This window comes from Scatophagus argus, chromosome 24 (assembly GCF_020382885.2).
Source record: "Scatophagus argus isolate fScaArg1 chromosome 24, fScaArg1.pri, whole genome shotgun sequence".
Lineage (NCBI taxonomy): Eukaryota > Metazoa > Chordata > Actinopteri > Scatophagidae > Scatophagus > Scatophagus argus.
The window spans coordinates 3,053,427-3,064,461 of record NC_058516.1 but is presented as its reverse complement, the minus strand read 5'-3'; the positions used below and the strand labels follow the sequence as shown (position 1 = coordinate 3,064,461).

General features: G+C 43.8%; 1 protein-coding gene across 5 annotated transcripts; it reads left to right on the top strand.

The window, feature by feature from the left end:
• The first annotated feature begins 3,229 nt into the window (after positions 1-3,229).
• LOC124055400 (gap junction gamma-1 protein-like) lies at positions 3,230-10,858 on the top strand. 5 transcript variants are annotated; one of them, XM_046382220.1, is made up of 6 exons: positions 3,230-3,454; positions 3,566-3,632; positions 7,629-7,900; positions 8,015-8,240; positions 8,322-9,002; positions 9,284-10,858. In XM_046382220.1, exons 3-6 carry the CDS (start codon positions 7,661-7,663, stop codon positions 9,295-9,297), a joined length of 1,161 nt encoding a protein of 386 aa, XP_046238176.1. In that variant the 5' UTR covers positions 3,230-3,454; positions 3,566-3,632; positions 7,629-7,660; the 3' UTR covers positions 9,298-10,858. The 5 variants fall into 5 exon arrangements, with proteins under 5 accessions (XP_046238176.1, XP_046238177.1, XP_046238175.1 ...); XM_046382221.1 differs by lacking the exon at positions 3,566-3,632; XM_046382219.1 differs by having other exon boundaries at positions 3,231-3,632.
• The last annotated feature ends 177 nt before the right edge of the window (positions 10,859-11,035 follow it).

Genomic DNA, 11,035 nt, shown 5'->3' with positions numbered 1-11,035 from the left:
CTCGAAATGAGAAGTAATAGTGTGTACAGCTGCTTTGTTCATAAAGCATTTGCACTTTACTGGGTTAGCTTTGTGGCTCCAGTTAAAAGCAGAATCGTTGCAGGAATGTTAAAAATCCCAGGAAGAAGTCATGGATATTTGATTGCTGGATGAAACCTGTGGCTGTATGGTTGGGCACAATTCTTTTCGCCACTCAGCAACCAAACTGCCAGTCCCACCGCCTCCAAGCAAAGCTGAGTCCCGGCTTGATTGCATTACGGTGCGTTAACTAATTTCACAGTGTAAATATTTCTTTAGCCGCTGGTGCAGTACATGTGCTGTGCACATGCGTTTTGGAGAGACCCGGATCACCTTCAGTTGCACCCAAATGGCTGACAAAGACCTGATTCGTGGACCAGTGAGCAGGTTTGAACACGTATGAACGGTGGCTGCTCAGCCGCTTCCATGTGCAGCCTGGTTCCACTGTTCTTTATGCAATGAACAAAAGAGCGTTTTGTGGTAGAATTTTGCACTTTCGCAAATGAGGGTCAAAGGTCAGGTGCAGGTGGAGTCACTGCAGTTGGACTGTTTGTCGCCTCAGAAGGTTGGAAACCTAAAACCTCCCAAATAATAAAAGAGGTTTCTGTTTCTGTTTCTGTTGACACATTGCAGCTCTGTCACAGATGTGAACGGATCCAAAGGATCCAAAGGATTTAAAGGGAACATGCGGAAAGAATCGACAAAGCTGTCATATAAAGAAGTCATGCGTTGCAGCTGCAGCTGCTCATGTTGAGATTTTAGGATTTTTTTCAAACATAAGTCAACAATAAATACATTAAGTGTTTGAATTGGAACCAAAAAGCAGGAAAATGTACACCACAGACCTCAGCCTCTTTTTCCCCTGACTTCCTGCTTCCTTTCTGCTGAGTTGTGTTAGAGGAGTGTCTGAAAGTGATCATTTCTTCTGAAAATCTTAGAGGTTGGGGTGCATGAACCGCTGTTTTGTTTTGTTTTGTTTTTTTTGACAATTTACACACAGCTAGACATGAAACTTTTGTCTTGAAATAATCAGATTTGTCCTTCGTGATTTTCTGTTTTTCCTTCTTGTGGGGAAGCTGGCAATTAGTGTCTGAAAGTGCAGTTTTCCCCTAAAAGTCTGGTGAAAAAATAGTATAATTGAAAGTAAAGAAAGCACGTACATAAAACTGAGTCAATGGTGAAGTACATGTGCATCATTAATTCTATTTTATTGCTTCTGGGACCATTTTTCTCACCCTCACATGCCCATATTAAGCCATGCATTTCAGATTTTTATTATCCTTCCCCATGTGTTAATTGTTCATTTTCTCTTGTATTTTCTGAAATGCGCCTAGTCCATCCTGCCAGGAATAAAATACTGAATCCTTTTGTTTTTGGCCTAAACTACGGTCAAATTAATGAGCCCAGAAACTCAGCCTTAAAAAATCCATGAGTCATAATGATTTCACACCACAAATTTATGTCGCAGAGTTTTAGGGAGGAAACAAGCAATCGAGCCTGATGCTAAAACATAACCACAACATGCGTACATTCAGCATGAGAAGTCTGTGTGCTTTGCAGGTGGGCAAAAATCTAAAGTGTTCCATTCCAGTGAGTCCTCGTTCAGGCACTTAAGATATTCACTGCAGGGGTGCAGGAAGGAATTTTGAGCCCATTCGGTTTAAACTGCATAATCCAAGAGTTATTTTTTGGCCCCTGTCAAGCTATGGGCCCCTAACTGTCACACCTTTCCTCATGACACCAGGAGATTCATTATTTTTGTTGGTAAACATGAAATTGCAGGTGAATGAGTTCATGCATCAGTTGGTCCAGAGAACCAGAGGGAAGCAGGGAGGATAGTTAGTCTGAGGAGGAGCTGGGATGCAGCCACGGCGAATTGGCCGGGCGCAGGCATCTGGCCTGACTCGACTTCCCACAGCCTCCTCCAAACATTTTAGGTCCTCTGGTAAATCAGGAGCACTACAGCTGTACCGTGCATGGCAGCAAGAGAGCTGTTGTTTTGAGTCGGCTAAATTCCTGGATGGTGGGCTTGTTGTCTGAAAGCTGCAGTCACGCAGCGCTGTGTCAGGCTGGCCAAGCAGCAGTCCGGGGGATAACACGCGGTCCTCTGCAGACAGAGGAATGATTTGATTATGGTATTGTTTCACTCAGTGGACCTTTTCAGCTTAAAAAAAGACATCAGAATGTAAACAGATCCTAACAACATAAACCTTCTCAGGTGTCTAAAGGGGCGCTCCACTAATTTTACACGGAAAGTAGAGGAGCTTTTGAAAGCAGTTCCAGGGTGATGTCGACAGGGTTATCTCAGCTCGGTTACCAAAAACGGGTTACAAACTAGGTGTGGAATCTGAACACGGGGTGGGACTTATGAAAGATGATATCAAGTTGCATTATGGGAAGTGTTAAATCCTTTGTTTTAAGCTCCCCTCGTAATGTGGACTAAAAGTGAGGAAAAATTGGCTTCTGCTGCATCTTTTGGACCGTTATTTTCGAAATGTGTTTCTCATAAGTCCCCCCCCCATTTTATAGAAGTGCATGGAGTACCCCTTTAAATATGTGTGTAATGATACATCCACTCCAGAGCCAGTTCATTCGGTACACAAGTCCCACACAACAACTGTTCGTCTCTATTGTTGTTTAAGTAAAAATGATGACTCAACTTGCAGTTGTAGTTTGTGTAAAACTTGCTGCAGGGCTGCTGTGTTAGTGCACCTAATAAAGTGGCATCTGAGCTGCAGGCCTGGACGTTTGGGGATGTTTGAGATGAAAGTATTTGGCTTCCTGTCATTCCAGTGGTTTCACTGCACAGACAGGCCTTTGGGATGCGTAGGGGAGCTTTATAAGGAATGTATTCGAATGGATAAATGTTTCATTATCAGGCATTGTTGTCTTTGTTTTACTGGGGAGCCAACATGACTCAAACAAGAGGCGTTATAGAGTCTTTATTGTGCCTCACGGTATTTTTATCTCCAGTAAAATTACCATAAATTCCCCGCGGAGTCCTGGGGTTTAACTGGAACTTTTTAAAAGCATCATCATGTTATAAAATCTATAATAGGACTCCTGTAGTCCTTTGTCGCGGGTGCAGAACAGTAGCCAGCGTCGCGAGTCTCAGGTTTCAGGCGAGGGCCTCTTCATGAACGTCGCCAAGTTACGTGGAGGAGGTGAGGGAGCACGCGGAGGGGGGGGCGAGGGAGGAGGAGGAGGAGGAGGAAGAGGAGGGGAGTCGGACCTTGAAGAAATCTGAGGTCTTTCTTTGTCGTGTCGTTCGCTGGACCCCGACACATGGGGTCAAAACGGGCCGAACGGGTGCACTCTGACGGACTCCTTCGGACGCGGACGCACGCAGAAGCCGATGAGAGCGCGCACTAATTAGGAAAACCTGGTCGAGCAATTAAGCGCGAGGAGAGCAGACGCGCAGATCGGAGCGCAGAAGGTGGGTGTCTGGCATCACGAAAACTTTGCTGGGACGCTTCAGTTTCTTCTTACAGCCCATCTGAGCCTCCGAGGAGTTTTTTGACACCCGCGAATTGTGTTTTACGAGCAGAGTTGAATCTAAATTTGCGAATTGGGTTCCACGTAACGAGCTGCGGATCCGTGCGTGCCGGAGAACGGTGAGTCGCGACCAAGTCCTGTTTTCTGTTTTCTGTCTGTTTAAAGTTTAAATGGCAGCACGTAAGGCTTTGCAAAAGTCGCTTCTAGTTCGACACTACATGTTATAAGCTGATACAGTTTTATAAAACAAGCCAAAAGGCTATTTTTTTAATATCAGAGGACATTCACAACTGCCACATCAAGACCAGCCAAATACACCCACACTGCAGACTGGACACATTACAGTGATTTTCCTTTGTTTTTTTAATGACTATTTCTTGTACTAATAGTGGTTTTGACTTTCCCAACTAATCGCGTGTCTGACTCTTTGAAGTGATGGCTTCATCTTCTAATTCACCGGATTTTTGTTTCCCCACTGAAGCTTGGCAGCACTTTGTTTTCCTCCAGGAATGCCACAATTTCCAAAACATTTCAGTCTGACTCAGCAAAGCGTGTTCGTAGACCTCAACAGTTCTGCTGAGGTTCTTTTAAACCTCCTCTCAATATCCTTTTACTGCTTATTTGAAACAGAAGACTGTGGATAAACTCTTGTTGCCCTCTGGGTGTCTTTTTTGCAAAGTCAGAATCAGTAAAACAGTATCCTCTACACACACACACACACACACACACACACACCAGTGACACCACAGAGGAGCAATGATTGACATTTGTAGGTGTTGTATTCCTGTCTTGTTGCTCAGACTGCCTGTGCCCTCTGTCTGCTCCCTGAACCCTAAAATCCAGCTTTCTGCTTTTGGTTAGGCAGGAATGTTAACTCGCCTTCGCTTTGTCCAGATCCGTTGCCCAAAACTCTCCAACCCCCTCCGTCTCCTCCTGGAGCCGAGTGACTCCTGAAGCAGAAAAGCCATTAAATCAGTTGAGCTGGGTTTAGCCCACACGAGCAAATAAGCTACTGTTTAAAAGCTCTCTTTGGTTAGCTGTTGGGAGGCTGGGATTGCAAACATGTCTGCATTAACGTGAGCTCGCCAGCCGGTTTGTCCAGGTTAAATGGAATGTTTGGTGATGAGTTACTTGTTTATCTTTACGTGTTCATGTGGAGAGGAGGATGGAAGTGAGAGGGCTGTAGAGAGTGCCTTTCGTCTGTCTACTGTGTGAGGAAAGGTTTTTTTCTTTTGTTGGTTTTTTGATTTTTAATTTTTTCCCTTTTAGCCCTGCACCTCCTGGAGACATTTCAGAGGTTCTTAGCAGGAGCTGAACACCTCTTTGGAGAACTAACACCTGCTGCCTGGAGTTTATATCACAGCGATCAACAGCAAAGAATCAAAACTGCACTTTGACCCACTGGTGTCTGGAATTACGGTAACAATTTGGCTCTGCACCACAAGTCTGAAATGATCTGGCAGCCAGTCTGTACCACCCGGACTGTGATGTTTCAGAGACATTTAATGGATGTTGTGCATTAACTTGCAGATGAGCTTTTTGCAGTGTGTTAGTTTTGTTCAGTGGCACGCAAGCCACAAGAAAAGCTTAAAACATAAGAAGATGAGAGAATGTTAACAGCGCAGACATTTGACTGACTTAATTTGGCATGTTGTGGTTTGAATATCTCAACAGTTTTACTGCAGTGGCCCCACGAGCCAATCAGGTCCAGTACTGCATTGCTATCGTCTGTTGGCAAGGTCAGATTATATCCAGTAGGTGTTAAGTTTCCAGGTAACGTTTGTGTTTCTCCCAGGTGACTTAGGTGTAGTGATAAGTTTGTTTAAAGGTTGATTATGAAATGGCACGAGCAGGGGTAGAATGCCCTGGAGGCCCACTTGAGATGTCTTGTTTTGGCTGTAAAGCCTGTTTTGATGTGTTCTGTGACTCCTGGTGTTAGATGATGGCTTTAATTTCTTGAAATGTGTTTCTGGTAGGTAATTTGCGTAACCGCATGTGTCCTCAAAGTGCGGTTTGAAGCAAAGAAGACTGGATATCAGGTCACAAGAAGGAGTTTCAGTTGAACAGAATGAGATGGATGATGTTTAAAGTGACAAATGAGCCTCAGTGAGAAAAATGTGGCACTGTGGACGTTTATGTCTGTGAGAACACATGGAGAAAACAGTTGTAACCAAGTCACTTAAGTATAAATGTCACTGCTGGAGTTTGTGTGTCTGTTTCAAAGTGCATTTTCCATGTAATGTGTTAAACACCTCTGCTCAAAGACCATTTAGGCGGAGTTTTGTAATTGCATGTTGGGGTAAAACAGATGTCACCTCACAGCTGTGCTTCTTCCTGTCTCAGACTTTCTTTCAGGGTCACAGAGTAAAGTTTTTTTTCAAACAATTAACCGTTTCCCACCAACAAGAATCAACACGTACTTTTAGGCACAGGGGAAGGTTTTTAATGGTGCAATGGCGCTGTAGTGGGTGATTCTTGCCTTTTTAAAAAGGTTTAACGAAGGAAATGTTTCCAGCTTGCTTTTAGATCTGAGAAGCCTGTAATTTTCTGGATCTAGCCAAGACAGGCTAACGTGTTTTCATAGCGTTGGTGGAGCTGATGGGTGTCTTTAACTTGAAGGATTTGGATTTGGAAGAGTATTTTTGTGGTCAGGCTCAGGCAAGTCGGCCTAACCGTTTCTAAGTATCCGAAGGTGGCAGCCGGGGCAAAGAATTTCATAAAGAAATGGATGAGTAACCTGGTGAGGGAGGGCCTAAGCATAGTGCATTAATGTGAGGAGACATGCCTTCAGATGCTTGTAATGGCTAAAGCCTTGTCCTGTTGCAATGAGTCATGAAATTCTGGTTATTTTCTTTGCTACACCCTGTTTTTTTAGGGTTTGTTTTGTAAGTACAATGCAGAGAAGGTAGTTTTGAAAGATTACAAACCTTCTTTAGTTATTTTAGTTCTATTTGTGTTATTGAAAGTTCAGTTTTTGATTGCCAAGTTATCAAACTGCTGTACAAAGTCTGAAGTGTGAATTTTGCCTCCTCCACAATATGGTAAATCAAGCTTTTCTGGAAAAGCTGTCACTTGTAATGAGCTGTGACTCTGTTCTTTTCTTTCTGTCTTGATCATGTTAAGTTATCAGACCGGGGTTTTAATGGAACAACTTCTGGCAATGTGGCAAGAAATAAATTCCTACCACCATTTTAGTATTGTAATTCCTGCCGTCCACAGCCGCAGCAGGTCTCCTCACAGCTAGCTGCAATTTGCCAGCCAGCACTTTGATGTTCGGATTAAACAGCTCAAGCCTGGAATGGGAGGGCGCTGTGAGAATGTAGGTTTACCAAACTGCTACCAGGACGAGTTTGCTCTGAGCAGCAGGACTGATTGACGGTGTGTTGCATAGTTTACGCATGGATACCTGCATGTCTGAGAGATCTGCGTCTGATTAAGATGAAACATGTGGCTGTGTTTATGTCTCAGCCCTGCGGTTGAGGTCTACATAAAATACTTGTGTGCAGTATTTGCCTCTTGCATTCTTTAATCATTGTGTAGATGTGTAAACCTGGCAGTTCGATGCATGTGTACACTTTGTATTAGTCCAGTGGGGAGTATTTGAAAAGGTCACTCGCTGTGTCTGTTTCCATTTTTGAATAATCCACTGACCGTTTTCTCATGTCAGAAAATGGTGAACGTCCGTCATGATTTCCTGCAGTCTGACGTCTACAGATGTCTTGTTTTGTCCAACCAACAGACCAAAAGCCAAAAACATTTCAGTTTAATACCATAGGAATCTAAACAAAATGAGCAAATTTTGTGCATGAGATGCTGGAAATAATTTTTGCCCTTTTTTTTCTCCACTGAAAGTGAAATAATTTTTAAAAATTGCCAATAATTTTCGGGTCAGTAACTAACTGCTTCAGCTTTGACATAAAACTTACGCTGTGTGAATTGGCTAAATACTGCTTGTAGTTTCTTTTTCTAGATGCACAGTGGAAATAAAAGAAAACTTTTTCCTCTCTAGAGGTGCAACCAGAAGGGAAAATGCTGCCCAAGACCACATGTGGTGCATCCGCAATTTAGAAAAAGAAAAAGTATTAACAATCAGTGTTCTGTTTGTTTTCATCCAGAGCTCATTTAGCTCCCCGGTCACCTTGGCATCATGAGTTGGAGCTTCTTAACTCGTTTGCTGGATGAGATCTCCAACCACTCCACCTTTGTGGGGAAGATCTGGCTGACAGTCCTCATCATCTTCCGCATCGTGCTGACGGCCGTTGGCGGTGAAACCATCTACTATGATGAACAGAGCGCATTTGTGTGCAATACACAGCAGCCTGGGTGTGAGAACGTGTGCTACGATGCGTTCGCGCCACTCTCACATGTCCGATTCTGGATCTTTCAGGTGAGCTGGATATCACATATCAGTCTGCAGCGATTGTCCGAAAAATATTGTTTCCGAATAATTGAGTTGAGCTTAATTCTTCTTCTTCTTTTTTTTTTTTTTTTTTTTGTCCAGGTGATCTTGATCACCACCCCCACCATTATGTACCTGGGATTCGCCATGCACAGGATTGCTCGCATGGAAGACAGCGAGTACCGGCCTCTCCGGAACCAGAAGAAGAGGATGCCCATCGTCAACCGTGGGGCAGCTCGAGGCTACGAGGAGGCAGAGAACAACGGAGAGGAGGATCCCATGATTGCTGAAGAGATTGAACAAGAGAAGCCCAACAAAGCTGAAAAAAGTAAGGTGGAGATTTGAACTTGCCTGCCTGTTTGTGATGATAATTAGATCAGATTCTGACCAGTGTTTCTCCATTTTCAAGCCTCAGAGAAAAAGCATGACGGCCGCCGGCGGATCCAGCGTGACGGCCTGATGAAAATCTATGTGTGCCAGCTGCTGTGGCGCTCCGCCTTTGAGATTGCCTTCCTTTTCGGTCAGTACATCCTCTACGGCTTTGAGGTGATACCCTCCTACGTCTGCACTCGCTCGCCCTGCCCGCACACTGTGGACTGCTTCGTGTCCCGCCCCACCGAGAAGACCATCTTCCTGCTGGTGATGTATGTGGTCTCTCTCCTCTGTCTGCTTCTTACCGTCTTTGAAATGATCCATCTGGGGATCGGTGGCATCCGTGACACCTTCCGCAGGCGGGCCACCCTCAACTCTCGTGCTCCTCGTCCGTCCTCCTCGCGTGCCATGCCTACAGCTCCACCTGGATACCATGCCACCATGAAGAAGGAGAAACTGAAAGGACCGCTGAGGGACTCGCCAATGGGTGACTCCGGGCGGGATAGCTTCGGTGATGAGGGGCCGTCATCCAGGGAGCTGGAGCGGTTGAGGAGGCATCTGAAGCTGGCCCAGCAGCACCTGGACCTGGCCTACCAGGTAGATGAAGGAAGCCCTTCCCGGAGCAGCAGCCCCGAGGTCAACACAGCTGCGCAGTCGGCTGCTGAGCAGAACCGCCTCAACTTTGCCCAGGAAAAGCAGGGAGAGGCGAGTGAGAAAGGTAATGAAAACATTGCCAGAATGTGGTCTGAGTATATTTGCAGATATTTCTAAAATTTTATATAAATAAATAAATCAATGATTAATCCGTTATCAAAATAATGTTCTGTGTATCGACTTAATTATTTCAGCTCCATTGTGAACACTTTTTTTATTCAATTCATGATTTATTTGGTTCACATAAGGTCTGACCTAAAGTCAGCAAGATGTCACATCACCCGTGGAGGTTTGAAATGAGCACAAATGCTGACTGTTTCTCCGTTTTGCCTCTTCATCTCCCAGGAATACATGCCTGAGCGTGCTTCCTGCCTCAAACGTCTGCCCTTCATTCCTACTGGCCTTTAAACACATGGGGGAAGCACATAGCGGAGTGCAGTCAGACCACTGAGGGAGACCAGAGTGAGTGTGTGTGTGTGTGGATGAGAGTAATCTGCCTTTCAGTATTAGGGGTCAGTCAGAAAGAAAGAAAAATGCTGACCCAGCTGTGTTGTGACAAATGGTTCATCTAAACGACTCCAAACTTGAAAGCCTGCTCCAGAGTTTCTGCTTGCCAAAGTACATCCAAAACCTCCACCGTGCCTTCGGATAAAACCCAGTCTACACCCTGTTCTTTCGCCCACTCTGTGTTTTTGTGGCTCGTCCATTTCAGACCTTGTAAGGATTTACTGAAAGCATTAAACTCCCCTGGCAAAATGTACTTCTGTTGTCTTCCTCACAAAAGAGAGAAGCTCTCTGTTTATAAGATGTCGCTGAATGTCTCACTTTGCTGGCCTCCGAGAGAATCTCAAACAACACAGCCTTGGGTTATGTCATTTCTGGACCGTGTGCAGCAACTTTTTTATATTATTCTTTTTCTTTTTTTTTTTTTTTTTTCCAATGGCACAAGTGGCCTAACCTGTGCTCGTCATGTTTCATCTTTAATTTAAACAGATTTGATGTTGGTTTATTATTTGCCAGATACCACACCATTTCCGAAATATTTGACAGAATTTTGAAGCGTGTGTATTTACTCCAATCGGCCAAAATGTTTACCTGGGAAATGCTTGAATTCTTTATCGACAGGAAATGTTGCAAGGAATTTCCAATCATCTGTGTTGCCCAATCACTTCATTTAAAATGCGACATTTATTTTGCCAGTACTTGAGTTTGAGATTACCTTTGTCTGGAAGGAAGTGTGGCATGAATGCCACCCATTTCACATGACTGCTGAAACGAAGGTTCTTGGATGTTAGTAAATTGTTTTCTCCCCTAAATTATGTACTATAAAAACGATTCGCTGTGTTTGTGCAAAATGTTAAATATAATTTTTGTGGGATTTTTTTTTTTTGCTCAACAGCTGGAAACATCTGTCTTCTGGGCTACTCTCAACAATGACATACCAACCTTGTCTTTCGAAATTTACATTCTTCTATGTTGAGACACATTTTCCGTCTTTAATATGCACCGCTGCCCTTGCATTGTGCACACACACACAGATGCTTTCATGCATGTTGGAAAAACGCAGGATGACACTCGGCTGCTGATGCAGTCGCCTGGTGCCATTTAAACGCATTTAATCTTCAGATTGATTGCCAGACTTTTGATCAATAGCTTCCCATGTTCATACAAAGCTCGTGCTTCTTCACAGCCTGTCAGCTGGTTTTAAAGAAATGAACCTACAGATTTCCGAAGAGCTGTTTGATGCTGTATGTTTGTAATCATCTCACATTCAGTTTTGCTACTTACTGCAAGGTACGACATTCCATTTTGAATATGGTACTTCTTTCATGGTTTATACTTTTTTTTCCTATTGCAAGTTTTGTAGTTTTTGTAGAGATTATTTTGTCTTCAGAGTAAATAAATATATTTGAATGATAAGTGTTGGTCTTTGGACTCAGCTTTTTTTTTTTGTTCTGTGATAAAGCTGCTGTCTATTTTTCCCCGTATTTTTGTCTGTCAGAGCCTGTTTGTTACTTTGCGAACTGACAAATCCATTAGTTGATTAGAAAAGATATCAATCAGGGACTTAAAGATTGAATTTGTGTTTGACACTAA

Excerpts from the sequence above, each read along its gene's own strand:
- LOC124055400 (XM_046382221.1), top strand. The coding sequence starts at position 7,661 with ATGAGTTGGAGCTTCTTAACTCGTTTGCTGGATGAGATCTCCAACCAC. Across the intron at positions 7,901-8,014 it reads TCCGATTCTGGATCTTTCAG|GTGATCTTGATCACCACCCC; the intron begins GTGAGCTGGATA and ends TTTTTTGTCCAG. Across the intron at positions 8,241-8,321 it reads GCCCAACAAAGCTGAAAAAA|CCTCAGAGAAAAAGCATGAC; the intron begins GTAAGGTGGAGA and ends TCCATTTTCAAG.